The sequence below is a fragment of the Henckelia pumila genome, chromosome 4 (assembly GCF_033568475.1).
Source record: "Henckelia pumila isolate YLH828 chromosome 4, ASM3356847v2, whole genome shotgun sequence".
Classification (NCBI taxonomy): Eukaryota; Viridiplantae; Streptophyta; class Magnoliopsida; order Lamiales; family Gesneriaceae; genus Henckelia; species Henckelia pumila.
This window is the reverse complement of record NC_133123.1, coordinates 137845949-137866726: the sequence shown is the minus strand read 5'-3', so window position 1 is coordinate 137866726 and position 20778 is coordinate 137845949. Positions and strand designations below refer to the sequence as shown.

General features: G+C 32.6%; 3 protein-coding genes across 3 annotated transcripts; 1 reads left to right on the top strand and 2 right to left on the bottom strand.

Moving 5' to 3' along the window:
• Positions 1-573: 573 nt before the first annotated feature.
• On the bottom strand, positions 574-5213 carry LOC140862718 (IAA-amino acid hydrolase ILR1-like 6). The gene is made up of 5 exons (XM_073265753.1): positions 4587-5213; positions 3165-3290; positions 1852-2166; positions 1362-1490; positions 574-1241 (listed from the first exon to the last, which is right to left on the bottom strand). The coding sequence occupies exons 1-5, from the start codon at positions 5076-5078 to the stop codon at positions 861-863; spliced, it is 1443 nt and encodes a 480-aa protein (XP_073121854.1). The 5' UTR covers positions 5079-5213; the 3' UTR covers positions 574-860.
• A 9206-nt stretch (positions 5214-14419) lies between these two features.
• Positions 14420-15046, top strand: LOC140860068 (acetyltransferase At1g77540-like). The gene is made up of 2 exons (XM_073262836.1): positions 14420-14811; positions 14885-15046. Exons 1-2 carry the CDS (start codon positions 14545-14547, stop codon positions 14954-14956), a joined length of 339 nt encoding a protein of 112 aa, XP_073118937.1. The 5' UTR covers positions 14420-14544; the 3' UTR covers positions 14957-15046.
• Positions 15047-15403: 357 nt separating this feature from the next.
• LOC140860067 (F-box protein 7) lies at positions 15404-19990 on the bottom strand. The gene is made up of 11 exons (XM_073262835.1): positions 19841-19990; positions 19396-19482; positions 19132-19244; positions 18212-18328; positions 18032-18128; positions 17550-17623; positions 17002-17055; positions 16802-16903; positions 16664-16722; positions 16306-16516; positions 15404-15707 (listed from the first exon to the last, which is right to left on the bottom strand). The coding sequence occupies exons 1-11, from the start codon at positions 19848-19850 to the stop codon at positions 15648-15650; spliced, it is 984 nt and encodes a 327-aa protein (XP_073118936.1). The 5' UTR covers positions 19851-19990; the 3' UTR covers positions 15404-15647.
• Positions 19991-20778: the final 788 nt, after the last annotated feature.

The window sequence follows — 20778 nt, the reverse complement described above, 5'->3', positions numbered from 1 at the left end:
AATTTCTAATTTTTAGAGTAATTTAATGGGCTTTTCAAATTGTTAGGAATTACAAGTTTTGTTGCTGACTTTGAGTTTTTTGGTGGAATTCTACTGCACTCGATTCCTTCATTTTCATGGCGTATTGGCATATTTGAAGTTGACAGAGCTTAAAAATCCAACAATAATTATCCTTCTTTTTGTTATAAGTTTAGAACCTACAATATTGAGCGTAATTATAATTAGTTGAATGCAATGTTTTAAAAAGCTCGCTTAAGCGACGCTTAATTTCGCTTAAGCTTTAACACGCTTAAGCTCGATTAAGCGACCGCTTTTTAGAACGAAAGATTTCATTTATTTTTTAAAATGAAAATATTTTTATAAATATGTATATTTATAGTTTAAAACTTGAATTATCTATTAAATCATATATTTATGGTTGATATAACATTTTATTTAATGTTTGTCTTAAAATAATTAAAATTATAATAAAAATTGAAAACGCTTTTTCATGCTTAAGCTCGTTCTAAGCTCGCTTAAGCTTGAAAAACTTGAAATTTGACCTCCACGCTTCGATGCGCTTCACGCTTTTTAGAACCTTGGTTGAATGACGTAATTTTCATCAAATGCGTCGAAAGTCGACTAATAAATGAGAACAAGTCAATATTCTGTAAGCTATACCTCGAAAATAACCACTTGCTCTATTTACTACGAATTACATGTAAAGAAACGAATAAATAAATCAATACCCTAACGTATACCCTTCTCTTCTCATACAATCTCAAAGCAAGCTAATGCTTTGTCTACCGTGTCCGTGCCTCATTCAAGAAATGGGATGAACTTGCCTCATTTGAACCTCTAACTTTACCCAAGTGAACAGCTTAATTATGAGTATCAATCGGGTTATCATGTAAAAATCTCTCGGCGATGGCAGCATGAGTGGCTGCGCCAATGGGAAGGGCGTCTTCGTCGATCATGAAATGTGGGGAGTGGGCCGTGTGAACGGAGCCTAAGGTTTTGTTATTGATTCCAATGAAGTAGAAGGTCGCAGGGATCACCTCAGAGTAGAACGCAAAGTCTTCCGATCCCATCATCGGTTCGACAACCTCGAAGTTTGTGGGACCCACTAAATCGACCACGACTTTCTCCAAGTGTCGATATGCTCGGTCGTGGTTCACCATGGGCGGGTAAATTGTGTCCCCATTTTTGAAGAAGTCCACGGTGGCCGAGCATTTGTAAACTCGAACTTGGGATACAATCACCTGTTAAAAGAGTTTCAAATTTGCAGAGTTAAAACTTCTTGGTACGTTCATCATGGTGTAGTATAGTCTTGGGCTATGTTTTGTTTAAATGGTAAAATAAAAAATGAGTAGCTAAGTAACCTGTTCTATCCTTTGGAGAAGGTGCTCAAAACTTGCTTTGGAAAAAGCCCTTAAGGTGCCACCGAATTCAACTCTATTTGGCATTACATGAAGATCATCTCCACTTTTGAAGTAAGTTACCGAGACGACCTGGAAAAAAAAAAAGCACTCATTCGCGTTAGATACTGTTCTTTATGGAAGAACTGATTCTCTTCTGGCGGTGCAAGCAGTCACCAATCCAGTAGAGGATGTTGGTTATACTGGTGATATTGCAATGAGTATCCGATCTTCTTTGGACTATCATTCTGGCCTTAAGCTTATTCATGTTTTACGATCGACAAATATTGTTGCGCATAAAATTGCAATTTTTACTCTTTCTTCCCCTTCCCATTTTATTTGGGAACCTGGGATCTTTCCTTCTTGGCTAGTCAATCTTGTATTGAATGATAATCTTTCTTAATAAGATTTCTAGTTTTGTCAAAAAAAAAAAAAAAGTTCGTTAGGCACAAACCTGAGAGTCCAATGGGCTCGACTCTCGTGATACAATGCTCTGTATACTATTCACCGCAGCTGAAGCAGCTAAGATTGGGTCAACCGAGCTATATACATTCCAGGCTAAGCCGGGTTCAACAGTAACAACAGCCTTGAAGAAGCCACAACCCGCGAGTAAAGGACCGGTTCTTGACCCAATCACTCCTGTCGGGAGTAAATGCGATACATGCACTGCAAATATGGCCTCAACATCTTCAATAGCACCCGCTTGGATCATTCTTTTCGCCCCATTCCCCGCTTCCTCTGCTGGCTGAAAGATCAGTATCACAGTCCCCTGTTACAAGAAACTTTACATGTTAGTTTGATATTTAGGATCAAACATTGCATCGTATGTAGTTTCTAGTTCATTAGCACGTCAAATTACTGCTACGGCCTGTTATTTCCCCTCTCGTTTTCAACATGGATGACGACCTTTCTTCGGTTAAAATCAAGGCGCACGTGGTAGGGCGTGTGAGAGGGAAACTTGGAGACAGGGTCAAATTCACCATTAGTGAGAGATTTCTCAGCCAAGAAAAGGAAAGATTGATGCATGCATCAAAATCAAGTTGTATCAGTGGTGGCTCCTACGAAGCTCATAATTCAAGCCATGGGGTCCCAGAAATAATATAAACCAACTGAAAAATAAAATCACTTATAATTGGACCAACAACCTCAAAGAAACCAGTAACCCTTATCCTTATCAAATTTTAACCAGTCAAGGATCCCCACACGTTTTACGAAAGCCTATCAAAATTTAGGCTCCGTTTGACAACAATTTCAAAAACGTTTTCAGAAAATTGTTTTTAAATTTTTTTTATAAAATATTTTCAAAATTGTTTTTAGAATAAATATGCGTTTGAACAATTATTTTATAAAAATGTTTTTATAGTTTTTTAAAATGGTTGTCCAAACGGACCCTTACCGGTTGTCCAAAAGTGGTTGTCCAAATAAGGTATTTCACCAATCATGCAATATGATAATTCTTACCATCCATTCTAAATTTCTAATAGACATTCATTTAATTTTACTAGGTTTTAAAACATCTTTATCTTATTATTATTTTTTTCAGGAAAAAAACGTGTTAGCTAGAAATGGAAGTGTGTAGGACGGACATTATTTGTTTCACCTGACCTAATAATCGGTGACAACAGTGTAACTCAAGCTTTTAATGCGCGAGTATACTAATTAACTCTGAACCTCTATCATTATATTGGTCCCCAAACAAAAGCATATGAAAACAAGGAAAACAATGTTGATCGATCGATTAATGTCCATGAGGAAGTGATTCCGAACCTTTAGGTGTTTTTCTCGTGCCTTTAAGATCTTAGCCCCGCCAAGCAGCATAGCGACATGAGCGTCGTGCCCACAAGCATGCATCTTCCCTGTATTTCTACTTTTGTGCTCCCATTCAACAGCTTCCTGTGAACACATTCAAGAAAATTAAATGGAATACAAACCAATTTTTTATAATCTAAATTTTCCCATACGGTGGAAAAATGGGTGGATTTTTAAATGGAATACATCCTCACATATTATAACCATGATATTTGAACGAGTCCTCGAGTACTATGGACAAAGATATACGGCTTTTAGAAACTACCACCACCACTAGTACTGTTGCATACGCATGCGCTTGGAAAAGATTTGGTGTGTTTTGACTAGCAAAAGCTAATAATGCTTCCGTGTCAATTAAATCGGTCACACATTTTTTTTTAAAAATCCCAAATATATTGACTTGTCTAATATTTCCTTATTATTATGTCTTAAAAAAACATACAATTATTTTTTGAGTGCATTAAATAAGAAAAAAATAAAAATTTAAATATAATTTATTTTTCTCAGTGATTTTTGGAGAAATATGGAGGGAGTAATTTTTAAAAACTAATTAACGAATAATTTAATATTTAATTGTCGAGATTAGGGCCACAAATATATTCCAAAAAGCTAAGACATGTAGTTAAGTACGATGTCTCACACCAACTTCGCAAACCGAAAGTGGAAAAATTTCATTCTATCACATGGGTTTTACCCTATATAGGTGAAAATACATGATTTGATCAAATTATGCGGACTCCACATGATTGATGTGAGACTCCCATAATTTGAACTAATGAAAAAGTTTCATCTATCCCATGTGCATTAGCCCATGGGTACGATCGAAGTAACCACGAAAGAGAAGGTTTAAGGCAGCATATGGGCTAAAGATTGAAGCAAAATTCTACTTTAACAACCTGAATCCGAAGCACATGTCAGAGAAAAAAAAAAGCGTTTTTTTTAAGCTGGGGATTTGGTGACAGATCAAATATAAAGCATATTAGTGAATAATTAATATAAAAAACTGCAATTTTGATTCTATATGTTTTTATTTTGTAATTTCGATCTTCTATTTTTTTATATTTCAGTTTTAGTCCTGTTTGTTTTGATTTTTGGCAATTTTAGTCATTTTTCTTCGAAAATGCTTACGTGATATCATACACGTAAATTTCACTTTAGTACTGTATTGATGTCACACCAGCGTCACATCAAAAAATCAAAAAAGGACTAAAATTGGAAGAAAAAAAAATAAAAATAACGAATTAAAACTAAAATTGAAAAATAAAGAAGAGCGAAATTGCAACATAACGTACATACAAAACGATAAAAACAATTTTCCCTAATTAATAATTGATTAATAAAGTAATAATCAATAAATATAGAAGAAGGAAATGGTGAAACCTGAATAGGCAACGCATCCATATCTGCCCGGAGACCCACGAAAGGAGGTTTTCCGGTACCAAGCACGGCCCGGATTCCGGTCTTAGCCAACGGAAACCGGTAGCTAATATCAAGCTCGTCCAGCTCGCGGCGGATGACCCGACCCGTTTCGTGCTCCTCGAAAGCCAGCTCCGGATTCTCATGAATCTCCCTCCGAACCGATTTGATCCATCCCACGTTCTCGGGTTCCCACGCAATCCTCAGGATTTCATCGGAATCGAAATCGGGGAAGGAAGAACTCTGCTCCGAATTAGAAGTGGTGGATTTGTTGTTGGATTTATCGGAACAAGGCTTGTTCGAATTCGTGAGTGTGGATTTGAAGTAGGAGAAATCAGCTGGATGGTGATGAGGTGGATTCGTGCAGGTTCGCGTGATCATGAAATTCAAGAGGATAAGAAAAATGGGGAGGAAGATGAAGGTAGAGTTCTTGTGAAGAATCTTCATCGGAGTCATATTATATTATCTGTATGTCTAATATATTTGTTTTCGAATAATGTTTTTGATAGAGGTTTTGCGAAGCTATTTTAATGGAGGAAAGAATATGGAGAAAGGGTCAATAATGAAGGGGTCGTATTTTTACAGTGAAAAAACAACACGTGGTTTCAAAAAATGAAAGAAGACTGTTGAATTCAAATTCGTCACGTGTAGGAATATGTTCATAAATTGACTGCAGGGTGGTGGTGGTGGCAGTTACACCATTTAAAGTTTTTTTTTTTTTTAAGGAAAGTGAAGTTTAATAGTCCTTATGACGTGGACGTAAAAATTCGAATTATACTTTTAACTGTATGTGGCAGTTAAAAAAAGTCTATTAACAATAAATTGATTAAATGAATTTATTTATTTATTATATAAATTGATTAGATGTTTCTTAATTGAACTTTAAACGTCTTTTGAAATATATATCAAATTGTTCTTAGTTTCGGACAAATAGGCTCTACTTGGCATGATTTTAGATCTTTTTGAAAGAAAAGTTGGCTTTATAATCAGTGACTTTCGTTTAGTGCTTTCGTATTAATAAATGTTATTTTGGTACTGGTGGGTCTTTATGAAAATAATTTACTGGGATATATATTCCTTTATGCGGTGTTATTTAATTTGTACTTATATAATATTTATTTAAGTTTTTAATTATTTCGTGTTTTCGGAATATTTATTCCTCTAATAATTGTATCGAGTGTTGATTTTATACTGGGTAAAATCTTGCCACGTGACGCATCACATTGATTCAATTTTAATGTAAGATTTAATGTACGAAGGGCTATTGCATCTTGTGCACTGTCAATCGATGTAAAAGATGGTTAATATATATGTATATATTGAGTTTTGATCACATGGACAACTATTATGGGTAATTATGTGAGCAACAGCTGACGTGGCACTTTGGACATCCAATGAGTGATTGTCACGTAATCTGTTGCTCACGTAGTTGCTTATGGTGATTGCCCATGTGATCAAAACTCTATTTAAATATATATATATATATATAATATATATATATAAGCGTTTGATTGATCATCAAGAGTTTTTTTATTCTATTTCCAAACATTTTTATTGGGAGAGATTATCACACAGAGTCTATCTAATGTGGTTATCTAACTAACATGATTTACATGATATCGACTCCGTCCGGACAAAAAAAAAAAACAGCGACTGCGGGTTCAACAAGGGAGGTACAGTGCTACCCGGGCGGCACAAAATTTTGTCGAAATTTTTTAAATGTAAATTTTGAATAATTTTGGAATAATTTGATATTAATCCGGATAACTAAATTCAAAAAATTAAAGCATTGGAGGGCTTCAAATTCTAGCCCAAATAGATTGATAATCTTGACTCCGCCATTGGGGTTCAATCTTCATTAAATATAGTACAACTATTCATTTGAATCTTAGGCATCAATCAGCCACTTAGGTATTGTTTGGAGAGTTTCTAGGAATCACTTTTCAATTTTTCGTTAACAGAATTTTGAAATTTTGTGAACGAAAAGTTGAAAAATTATTTTTAAAAAATCTTTCAAACACTATTTTAAAAGCTATGAATACACACACACACACTTTTGTGCAAAATTTTTAATTAAATTTAAAAATGCAATTTTTATTGGATTTCTGTAAAAACGTATGACGTTTTACGATAGTTTTCCACGCTAGTAAATTCAGGATGTTCCGACAACTAATTGCATATGATTTTTCAGACACGATTAAGAAATACAAATTCAAAGTTTTAACGTAAGGTAGCCGACATATGGTATTAAATATTTCACATGAATCACAATTTAGTTTAAAATTATAGTTGGATTAATAATTGAACCGTTAAAAAAAGAATAAAATAAAAATATTTGAAAACACAACTTGGGAGACTGTCATTCTCATGGAAACGGGAAGAGAATCCATTTACTTGTCAAATTTGTCATTCTGATTTCTGAGAAATATGGGCGATCGACGTCGTTTCGTTCCAGTGACCTATCCCTTTCAGACAATTTTTCAAAGAATTCCTAATTCAATATTGCCATTAAAATACATCACCATCATTTTCATCCTAGACGGCAAGTAAATGGGGCTAAACCTAAATTGCAAGTCAAATTTTACTTTGTTACTCGAAATATATATATTACTTTAAATAACTTGCTGATGTAAAAAAGATCACACAATTAATTAAGATTAAGACTTGCTAGCACATGACCACAACGTTAAAGATCGAAATAAACAAAATTTGCACAAATAAGAAAGTGCAATTTTTTGGGAGAAAATAGTTTTTACGTTCTATTGACTTTACTATTATTTTTTTTTATTTATTAATTTTTCAAAGTTTGGTTTTGGTATACTGAATTTTAATTTTCGACTACTTTGGTCCAATTGATGATATGACACTGAAAAATACTGACATGATATTTGAAAATGATGATGTAACACAAAAAAATGTTGACATGTCGAGTTACTGCGTAAACAATTTGATAAACATAGTCAAAATTAAAAGTTAGAATAATAAAACTTTGAAAAGTTAATGTAAAAGTTAGAATACCAAAACTTTGAAAAGTTAATTAATCAAATCCAAATTTGACAAATTAACTGACCGGAAAATCATTTCCCATTTTTTTTGACATATTTGAATTCAATCTTAATCAATTATATTTGTTTATTTGCATCAATACATTGGTGAAAAAAATGACTAAAATCGCATGCATAAAGGACAATTTTTCTTTTTATTTTTTAAAATTTGCATCACGTATATAAAATATTATAAAGTTGTATAAAGGCTAGGTTCTCTGAATTGGCGGAGTGGACATTGAGATCACGCGCGTCATGTATATTTCCTCTAAATTTATTAACAAATATCGAAGCATGCTGGTTGATAACTCATAACTCAATCGTACTACAAAAATCTTTTCAAATTGGAGAGAAAATATCAAGTTCATAGTCCAATATATCAATACTTTCCCCAACTCTTAAAAAAAAATAGGAAAAATTGTTTGTTAATTTTGTATATTTGTCATTTTGCGATTTCAATCATCTATATTTTCAGATTTCAGTTTTATTTTTTTTATTTTTTTTGTGGCGGGGTTAGGCGGGGACCCTTACCTGTTTATTAGATTAATAAAATAGAAATATATGAGAGGGGGAATAGACCAAAATCTCCCAAAAATTACAAGAATTAATCAGTAATTTGAAAGCAACAAATCAAAAGGCTAATAAAATAAGCTATTAAGATATCCGAATATAATGCAGACCAGAACGATCCAATCTGCAAATCCCTTTTAGCTGTCCATGAATCTCATCCGAACCCAACAAAACCCAGCCATTAATCAAACCCAGATTAGCTAACTCATCTGCAGCCGCATTAGTTTCTTTGTAGAAATAATTTTTCCACACTAAGGAAGAATGAAGGATGTCCTGAATTTGCGTCAAAATAGAAGATCCCAACTAGAAGTGTCTGCATCAATAATGGCTAAAGCTGTCATCGAATCAACTTTGAAAAGTAATGAAAAAAAATTAAACAACTGACAGATCTGCAACCCCTTAAGGATAGCACATAGCTCTGCCCTCGTATTAGTTTCGATGCCAATAAAATCATGGAAAGCCAATAAAACCTTCAGTTTTATTTCGCCTTCTTTGTTTTTTTTGTTTTTGTTTTTTGCAATTTTAGAATTTTTTCAATGTGGCGTTGATGTGTCATCAATGCAGTTTTGACGTGGATTTGACGTGCATAGTGTCACGTAAGCATTTTTCGAACAAAAATGACTTAAATCACAAAAAAATGAGAACATGCATGATTAAAACTGAAATATAAACAAAATCACAAAATAACAAACATACAATATCAAAATTGCAATAATAGAAAAAGTTAAAATATGCCTACAACATATGTGGGCGAAGTGTTCACGTAACCTCAATCAATTAAGTCGAGGGAATTTAATGAGTTTTTGGGTCAACGGACGGCAACTTAAAGCTCCTAAATTTTACATCGAATATAACTTTTATAAATTGATCTCACGGATTTATTTTGATGTGAAATTTTATTTCATTCGATTTATAAAAAAAATTAAAAATATTATATATAAAAAATATTAATTTTAATTATAAGTATGAATCAAATCGACTTATTTTATGGATAAAGGTCCGCGAGTCATACAAGACTAACTCATGTTTACTGAATTATTATCTCGAGTGCGCAGGAGAGTGGGCGAGGGCGGGCGAACCCAAGCTAATGGAAGAAAAAAAATGTTTTTTTTCATTTTGTACCTATGATAAATTGATAATTCATTAGAAAAAAAAGGTAAATTGAATTACGCACACCATTTTGTCGTCATTGGAAATTTAATTAATCTCTCTTTTTTAATGTGTGTCTTCGTATGTTAATACGTGTAAATTACATATATATACACCTCCGATCGACATTATTCGTTTTCATATGTACTCTAAAATCCTCATGATACGACTAATAAGTTAAATTGATTCCCTGTACTTTTAAATCGGTAATTAAATCCTTATTTCAATCTTTTTATGTAGTTATAATAAAAATGGTATTACTCTCTAAAATCGGAATATATCACAATTCACAGGTGGTCTAGCTGCAATTTAATTAGCCATGTTCACAATGTTGTGTGTTCACCCAAGAAATCATGAAATTTAATTTGTGTATAATATTTGGATATTTCATGACATTTTTAAAAATATTTTACACAACATGGATATAATTATATTATAAACTTATTGTCAATTTCGATGTTGGGCAACAGGATACTATACGGACACGTAAATGTACTTTCATAAATTTTTTTTGTACTTATATGAAAAAGCATTTATGTCCACAACTTATTTTATTTTTATTTAATGCTTATCAGCTTATGCACATGGAGTGCTTTTGTCTCTATCCGCTGTGGTAAATAACCTTAAATAAGCAATATCTGCTACTCTAGAGCACTTTGTTTTCTCCTTTTTTGTGCACTTCATTGGGTACTTTAGCCTAGGAAAACATAGAAAGAAAATAAAAAGGGAATCGATTCTTATTTTGTTAAATATAGGTTTTCTTCAGACTCTATCGTGAATTTATATTCGTGAGATAAATTAATTTGATCTATGAATGAAGTAAAATATAATATTCATGATAAAAAAATATTATAATCGAATCAGATAAAAAATTAGTGTAACAAAATTGACTTGTAAAACATTCTAATAAGAGTTTGTGTCATTGTAAATCATTTTCAAGAGTTGGGCGAGGGATCTAGACTTGCACCAGATGCTTCGGTTTTAGGTCATTTGATGCATTCATTAAGACCACAATTATTAATTAAGAGTTGATATTTAATTATACTCCATTTTGTGCTATCTAAATTCGATTTATTATGTAAAATACAGTGCAAAATTAATTATAAATAGAGCGCAAATAACAAAAAAACGAGTATAAATATATATCAAATCTCCAATTAATTTCTTATTAGCACTTAAACCCTAATAATAGGGTATATAAACATGTAACTTGACCATATATTTAGAATTAGGGCTGTGATATCGAATCAAAATACCGAATTTTCAGAATATCGTACCGAAATTTTTTTGATATATATTTGTTTTTTTGGTATATAGCATTTTTTATGGTATCTATACGGTATTAGTATGGATTTTTTCCATACCAAAATTTCGAAATTTCGATATCGATATCGGTATCGATATGAATTTTTTTTATACCAATATTTTTGATACGGTATACCCAAAACCCACCCCTATCTAGAATACTTTAATTAACTTTGATTTTTTTTTTTTTTTGGTTTCTGAAATTTAGTTATTTTGCTATCAATCAATTGTACAAATTAAAGTCAGTCATTAGTTACAAAACGACTCAAAAAGAGAGGGTTATATCGTCCTTCTACACGTGACATTGCCATGAAGACAAAGCCAAAGTAACAGGAGTGTGTCATTGACGGATCACAACAATAAGCTCTTATTCGCTTTCGAGTTTCGCTCTCGAGTGATGTTTTAGTTGGTGAAATAGGTGAACACTTGGTCAGTTATCAGGCTTTCGATTGGTTTACCTGACTAGCTAGCGTAGTTTGCAAGCTATTGCGTTAGTCTGAATGTTTATCCAATGCGCATCAAAAAGCGGTTGAGGACTCCCACGTTAAAAAACATTAAGCTCTGATTCTGTCAATTTTTTCTTTGAAATTTTAAGAAATATATAAAATTAAATTTTTTCCTTAAAATGGTAAAGAGATTGTATAATATAAATAGTGGTCTGATATAGTTGTTAGCAAAATTAAAGGATTTTTTGTTTTTGTTTTTCTCAAGGCACGATAAACATATATATGAAATTTTTTTTTAAAAAAAAACAAAAGAGAAGAAAGAAAACTCAAATTCGACAAAATGAAATAATTTCAAATGCTGATAATTAAATGAAAGGACTGGCAATGAAGTCAATTGCCTTTTAAACATTCAAGTATAATTTTAATGTTTTCGTACGATGAATATATATAGCATATTATTTTAAAATATCGTAGGTCAAAGCAGCATCTGAGATTCTAAATAATTTATTTTTTACAACGAGACGGAAGAGAAGATTACAACCTATATTATATTAATAATAAAAAAATATAACTTATTTCAATGGAAAATACAAATAAAAAATATAAGTGCTGATTAAATTAGAACAAAATTATCATAAAATGCATAGTATTTAATTTGTGACGCACGCAGATGCAAGTTTGTAACGTTCTTTGAAAACTTAAACTATATTTTGTGACGCACGCAGATGTAAGTTTGTAACCATCACAGCTATACACCAATCTTTGAAAACTTAAAACTATATTTTAAGTTACATCATTATTTACGGATTTTTTTTTACACCGATCATACTGTTTGTTAATTAAAATAGCAAGATTATTTTATAACAGATTATACAGAAAATTAAATTAAACATGTGTAAATTGTAATATCCTTGATGCGTAAACAATTAAAAAACAGCTAAGTAATGTCAGAAATCAAGCTACTAATCGATTTCAATAATCAATATAATGTTGCTGCACGACTCTAGATATTTTAATATTGGCAATGAAACACGTTCCATTATTCTTATTATTGCTTTAAAAAATAATATATATATTATGTGAATAGAGAGGGAGTCCTCGTGGAATGAAATTGGGACATTAATCTTTATAAAATTTATATGTATTTTTACAAATAATTCGGCCTCGTTAAAAATATTTTTCTTTATATATATATATATATATATATATATGTGTGTGTGTGTGTGTGTGTATATTTTCAAGTAAACTGTAAATATCATAATCCATATATTCGTTCAATAATATGCAAAACAGTAGAGAAAATTAAAAACAAAAGTATACAAAAGAAACCTAGAAAATGATAAAGAGTAGAGAGATATGTTAGCCGGCCAATTAATATATCAGAAAAATTAATCAAGTTTGACCAAAAATAATAAAATTACAAAAAAATTAAAAATAAAAAAAACATGATTTTTTTAGCCCATCGCAATTCGCAATTTCAGGACCATCTTGATGCTCGTAAAGTAAGATACATACGAAGACAATTATTCAATAACGTATTTCTATCATTGTATACATGCAAGATACAGATAAATTGTCATTTAATTTAAAGTAATAAAAAAATTCCACAATTTATTTCCCAACAATTGCTCGTTTTGCAAACCATGTCCTTTACCTTTACCACTAAGAAATGATCACACAGCAATCTTATATTTCTACAAAATTGTCGCATCGACTATATATGATACATTCTGTACGTAGTATTACTTTCCTTATAATATGATCAACTATTAGTCATTTAATTATCAACACATATGTCAATTTTTATTAAAATATGAGGGACTTACATAATTACTGGAATAGAAAAAGAAATATTACCGATATAACATAGTCTAATTAACTGATTGTAATCCTCACCATGTATGATTTGGATAGAGCTGAGTGTTATTAATTTTCAATTGCGATTATGTCATGACATTTAATTGACAAAATGATTTTAAAAGATTAGAAAATTTTATTAAAGATGAATTTAACTAAAGGAAAACAGTAATTTTGGTCTTGTATGTTTGTCATTTTGTGATTTTGATTCTCTATGTTTTAATATTTCAGTTTTAGTCCTGCATGTTTCGATTTTTGGCAATTTTAGTCTTTTTTATTCGAAAATGCTTACGTGGCACTATACACGTCAAATCCACATCAGCGCCACATCTAAAAAAGACTAAAATTGCCAAAAAAATAAAGATTATGAACTAAAACTGAAATCTAAAAATATAAAAAACCGAAATCGCAAAATAACAAATATATATGACAAAAAAATAATTTTTCATTTAACTAATTATTATTCAGAGAAGCATGAAGATGCCGCCACGTGGAAATCCCCAGCACATACACAGTCCACGTACGATGAACCCTAATCCCTTTGCCGAAGGAAGCTGTACTTGTTCACTAAAAGGCAAAAGACACAAAGAAACCGTACTTATCGGCCACAAATTTAAACTAAAAGTTGGCTTGTTTTGAGACAGTCTATCTTAAATCAGAAGTCGAGTCAATTAGATTCATATAAGTTTATTGTGAGGTGTAAAACTACTTGTACACTCTGTATTTTTCAAAAATAAAATACATAAGTAAAAGTTAAGGAGTCCGACTCCTTAATTTTAAAAATATAAAAACCAAAACTAAATGAAAGAGATGGCACTAAAGAGCCAAACTTATTTTCAAAATAATAAGTTTATTGTGAGATCGTTTCACAAATTTATATTTTTGTGATGATTCGATTTATATCTATTGAGAAAAGTAACATATATGGCATAAAAAAATATTTTCATGAATTAGATCGGATTATGGTCGTCGATTCTTGTTAAGAAAATATATATATATATGGAAATTAGTCAAGTTACCTCAATCCTATATATATAGGGCAATTAGTCCAGTTACCTCAATCCCGTGTTTCGTATTTTTTTTACCAATATATATAGAATTTTATTTGATAAAAAAATGGTGATATACTTAAATTTGCATGCATACACACAAAATACAAATAAAATTTTTTTTTTAAAACATAGCTGGGTGTTTTAAGTAAGATGATTTTCCTTTTTGGATGATTTGTCTTGTAAGACTTGATATTAAGCAGTAATATGATGTTTTGTTCAAAAAAAAAATGTCCCTCCATTTTTTTGGTTAAATATATCACCATTTTTTTATATCAAAAATATATATAATTTTATTTGATATAAAAAATGGTGATATATATATATATATATATTGGTAAAAGATTAAAAAAAAATACGAAACGCGGGATTTAGGTAACTTGACTAATTGCCCAGTCCCCACCAAGAAACAGATCCCCGAGTTGGGAGGGCAAAGAATTTCCCAATTGAAAACCCTAGATAAATACAGACGAGTCGATAGAGAAGGCCAAGGTCAAGAGAAATGGAAAAACAAAGAGAAAGCAACGACGAAGGTGAGAATAGCATAGTTTGGAATGAGAAAGAGAGGAAATTCGAGACACGAGACAGAGAAGCATACATCGAGTACCAGTTGAGAGGCGGCGGCGGCGGCAAAGTGTTGGACTTGCTTCACACTTACGTTCCGCCGAGCAAGAGGGGCTTGGGTCTGGCCGCTCACCTCTGCGTCGCCGCCTTCTCTCACGCGGAGGCGCAGTCTTTATCCGTCGTACCCACTTGCTCCTATGTCTCTGTAAGCTTATTTCTTCATCCCTCGCTCGCCCCAACTCTAGGGATTGCATCTGAAACTAGTTGAATGTGCGCAGGATACATTTCTTCCGCGGAACCCATCTTGGAATTCCATGGTGTACAAGGAAGATGTGAAGTCTAGCATGTGAGGCTCAGGCGGCTGCTCTTTGTTGCGAACAGTGTTGTTTTAACTGATGAATTTGCCCAAATCCATGAATAAAATTATCTTCTTAACTTTCTTTCTTTTCCATTAATTTTTTATTCTTTGATTCCTTCTGCTTTTACCGCATTTACATTCTTGAAAACTTACAGGTCAAGTGAACTAAATTTACTAACACAAAAATTAAGTGGACTCTACCTTTAGCCGGATTTTTTTTTTTTTTGGCAAATACAAGATTACAAGTAATTAATTACAACAGGACTTGAGCATCGACCCGAGACTTGCTTATCTCGGGCAAAAAAACTACTTAAATCTACCTAAATAAATTAGGAAAACTACCCGCAATCAGTGAGAATCGAACCTGAGACCAACTGGTCGGACTGTTTTGAGTGGTCATGTAACACTAAAAAGAGCATGTAAATAGAGATACATGGATCACAGCCATTCACACACAACAATATGTACATATTATATATTTATATTGAAATTTATGTGGCAAATTGCAAGACGGCAATAGAAGCTACGCAGAAGTTCCGCATGTTTCATGACAAAAGAACAACCACCAGGATATAATTCATATGTATTACAAAATAGATTATAGCTCTATTTACAGATCTACATACAATAACAGCAACCGCGATCTTATCCGAATACAGGAGGTTTCCACTGCAGAGCTCCAATCAACCAGGTACAAAATAATCCATCTTGTCCACAGGCAGATTCAATACCGATGTCCCAACCTACCATATGCAGGTCAAAGATAAACTTGAATACAAACTCTAAGCAAAATTCTGTACGTACAACCGATACATTGTTTGAGATGATCTAAGGTTTCTCTCACTGGTCCACACTGAGTACAAATATATTGAACAGACCCGACTTTGATCATGTTCGAATATATCAAATCCTAAGTCGAGCTTAAATTATTTTGTTTGATAGTGATGGAGCTTCTTAAACAAACTAATGAGCTCAAGCAATATTCTGAGCATCTGCTCAATATCGCTCGATCACAAAAACCTTCTTCGAATAAGAACTTCAACTCAGCCCAGAATAATTCAATTTTCAAGTTTCATGTTTCGAACCAGCTAAAACATATTCGAACCTGAGCTCAAATTATGAATTATGCACCTTAATTTGATTCATTAGCACCTTATAGTGTAAATCAGCCATTGGGTCTAAAACCTCTCAAACACGTGTATGGCGATCAATCTAAAAAAAGCTTAGGAGTCTAGCATATTTAGATGATCCAGGGTTCCTCACTGATCCATCCAACATGAAAATAACCTAAATACGAAATAAAGTGTAGTCGAGACATCAACGGAGGAAAGAAATACGTACTTCATCAAATGGCACGAAGACGAAAGCAGTCAAACCCCTTCTATGTGAAATAGCTGGAACATCAGGATTATGGGTTTCATCTTCTTCCCACCCTTCAACTACTCCAAGAATCTCCTCATCCGGCCCGCTGGCCTCTGCATCATTCACACCACTGGTTACGAGCGAGAGCAGATCCATTCTATTGTTAGCACCTACCGTGGTGCCCCTCAACCTAGATGACATTACACAAAGTTAGGGAAACATCAAATCTTACGAAGAGACAGAATCTTAATATTCATATTCACTCATAAAACGAGAAAATATTCACAAATGAAATATCTTTTTTTATTGTTCCGATATGGTGAACTCTCAAAAGTACCTCAAGCGGATTCTTAGCACAGTTGGTCGCAAGCCAGGATATAAAAGAGCAGCCTCAACCTGAAAATGATTATGTCATTCAGAATAATATGCATTACGAAAGTGAAACAGCTTCAAACAGCGAATTGAAAAATCTAACCTTGTCTTCGGTAAGAGTGTACTGCCCACTAAAAACACAATCAGCTTTTGTGGCCCGAAAATTCATGCATTTCACCACATCTTTTACTTTTTGTGATGAGTTCTATCAACAATGGCAAGAAGAGAAAAGGTATCGGAATCAAATGCCAAGAGACAATTCTGAAACTGAACTACATCGAAACACCGGTGAACAATTCTGACCTTATAGAGAAACCTTCCAGAAGGATAAAATCTCAAGTACCGAAAATAGCACACCTGGAATGAAAAACACAACAGGTTGGCTATATAATTATCTTCCGTCCAGGGAGATAAATAGGAAGCAAGCCAATAGGCTTTGTTCAATTTCTTGGATGATAACACACAAAAGAAAATATTTTCTTCTCCTCTATAATCCTTTTTTCAATTGTTTTGTTGATAAAAGAAAATCAAAACTTTAGAAAAAGCAGAATGCTTCCAAAGATTAAAATATTAACATTAATGACATCTTAAATATGAATCATCTCTCAAGCTGTCAAGAAAAATTTCCTGGAGGTTTCAATAATACGGAAAGAATACATGATGGAGTATTCATAGTCATCAATAATGACGGAAGGAATATAATCTAATGAATTCCATGTAGCTTTTAGCTAACATACTCTATTCTCTCATTGAAGAACACACTATTGATCGGGAATCTCAATGCACGTTTTTATCAAACTCAGACCAATATTATATCGGGAATATCACAACTGAAAATAAATAAACCGTACAATATGAACCGGATTACTGATCTTCCACTCCGCAACTCCAGCACGGATATAGGTATTCCGACTGACATAAAGACCTACAAATTAACATTTAGATATATAATTCTAGTGGTACAGTTCCAAAAATATAAATTAAAAAAATTAACATTTAGATATATAATTCTAGTGGTACAGTTCCAAAAATATAAATTAAAAAAAAAAAAAAAATTTTTTTGAAATGTCTGAATGCTAGCAGCAGAACCATACAACCAAACATTTTCGCTGCTAAATAACATTGTAAGTTTATTATTTATCGTCTTCAAGGTACCAAGATAAAAAAAAAAATTGTAGAACAAATTCTGACATGATATCCGACCCCAAAATGTTCATGAAAATAACATATGGATTTACCAGGAACAGAGGAAAGCAAATCAAGTCACCGGAGTCTTGAGGTATATGTTTAAAAGAATACGCTGGTAAAATAGGATACACTTAAAAACTCTTACCATCAGTTCGAAGTCTTGGCCTTAAGAGCCACATCTTCTTCCATGAACCATCATAAATAGAATGAAGAATCTTATAATTTTCTGTGAGTCCATTGACCTAACCACATAACCAAAGAACTCAGAATGAAAACCAGCACATGTAATTATAACAAAAAGATTAACAGGAATAACTGTGTCCACCTGCCAAGCTTTTAGACATGCCATGCGCCAGAACACAGGGATACGTATTGTACATCTCCATTTTCGACAAACACAAGCTGCCATCCCTAGGGTATATGGAGTCATTTTTGAAAAGATCTGCAATTAATACACGTTATTTATGACCTCCAAGGATATGCAAGCTAAAGCAATACCCTAATAGATGATATGATTGACATATGACCATGGGAATTAATTGACACTATTTTTCTTTGAAGAAAAGCTTCGCAGTTTTGGAAAATAATTATAGAAACGAACATGATTTACAGAAATTATTATTCAAAGACCCGTACAGATTTTTGCAATGAAACAATATGATTGGTCATCTCAACAGCAATCCACAAGTCCAAACCTATTGTATGTCTTCTTTTTTGTCATGTGGTCTAACTGGTTAAGTAATAACCGGAAACTGAGGTTTAGAATGACACTAAATGACAAGACTTTCAGTATGAATCAAGCTTTAGTTCTACTTACTGAAGATATTAACAACCTTAATTGGAATTGATTAAGACTTCATTGATAGAAATTAGGTTGAGAAAAGGAGAAAAATCGCATTCTTGTCCCAGTAAATCATTCAGTTTATGGTTGTTCCGGAAAGAAATCATAGACCTAAAGGTGATCGACATCACAACGTGTTATCCAGGCATTCCTTATTTTGTGAAGCTCAGTTCTAGTCTTGAAAACTCGCCTTCATAATAGTATTGGATATAATCAAAATGGTGGCCTGATAATCACTTCTCAAATGGTGGTCCACCTCCGAACACTCCTACCAATCATCTCCTTTTTTCCCCCATTTTTGTTATCATGGAAGTACATATAAAACATGAACACAGCAACAAAAATATGGCATTATCACTGTAATCAAGTTTGAAACATATCCTTACTTTGCAGACGAGTCATACCTCCAAGAGCAACTCATCAGGCAAGCACCTGTGTATAAGTGCTGGATCAACATATGGTTTGCTGCTGACGCTCCCAACAGGAGCAACAGGTCTGACATTAATCCCATAAAGATCTGGCAATCACAGAAATGCATACAACAACATTCTAACTCAGTAAATTAACGTATAAAAAGTCCTGCATATACACGTAGAGGAGCCACTGAAATTGGTTCGATAAAGTTAAATTCAAAATAAGTGACTGGGAATAAGATTAGTCATAATTACCAAGCCATGGCCTTTGCGTTACGAAGAATCGAGCAGCCCTCAACTGAGAAGCTGATTCAAGCTTGGCCGCAAGGTTTGCCGCGGTATCTAGTAAAAACAAACAGCTTCTTCATAATTTTCTAACAAAAAATGCTTAACCACCAAACACGATCAACAAAACAACAACACAGTAACCAAAGATCACAAGAGATCAATCAAATAAACACCCGAGATAAAAGTAATGCAAGCTGGAAAACAATCCAAAATTACAGATTAATTTACATTGAAAAGAAAAAACTTTATTAATTAACTCCAAATTCCAAGTTGAACCCCATTGAATTAAGACCACAAAATAGAGAATCCGGCGTCTCCCAGATAAAACCTAGATTCCCAGATAACAAAAAGACCAAAACAATAATAATCTCTCTGTAGCAAGAATTTGGCAAGAAGATTGAAATCCTTATACCTGAAGTCATCAGTTTGTGCTGCGATTGTGTTCCTCCTCAGCCAATACAGCTGGAAATTGGTATTTCTTAGTTTGGATGGACATGGAGGAAAAAGAAAATTCAATGATAGCTCTGTGAATCTACTACAACCGTGCCAAACACGCGGTGAATTAACCGGTCGAACCGACTTTAGATTTGACACAGTTTTACCTTAATTTTTATATTTAATTAATACGTTGGCAAACTTTAAAAATAAATTATTATGAATTTTTTATTAACAAATTTGTGAAAAAAAATAATCTATAATCACTTATTTTAGAGATTGCTAATTCTAGATTACATCTCATTTTTCATCAATCTCATTTACATAATTTAGTTTCCATTCTTATTCTTTTACCAATTTTATCACTGTTAAATTAATTTCATCAATTATTTTTATAAATAATTTGTTATATTAAAATCTTCATTAAATAGTACAAAATGAGAAATTATTTTACAAAGTTGTTTCTTAAAACCTTTTTTTTAATGTGCGTGAAAACACATACAAACTTAAATGTTTGAGATGTAGGGACTATGAAGTACTAAAAAACAATCCATAGATGACAAGTTATGACTCAATTTGACTTTCTCTCGAACTCAAGATCAATTACTCAATCCATTTGCTCTCATATTATTTAGTTATTTAATTGAACATTTTATCAAAACCCATAAATTCCTAAAAACCCATAAGAGGCCCAAGATCATTAAACTCTCCGACTATCTATAAATATCTCAAGTTCTCTCATTTTTAAGATACGCTCTCTATAGTTACATGTTTTAATTCTCTAGAATTTTTATTGGCCAAATACTGACTTGAGCGTCAGAGTGTCTTCGCCAGACAACCCCGACGCTATTCACTTTGCTTTGTGATGCAGATAACAACCCACAAAATTCATTGTTCGAATATATATATATATAT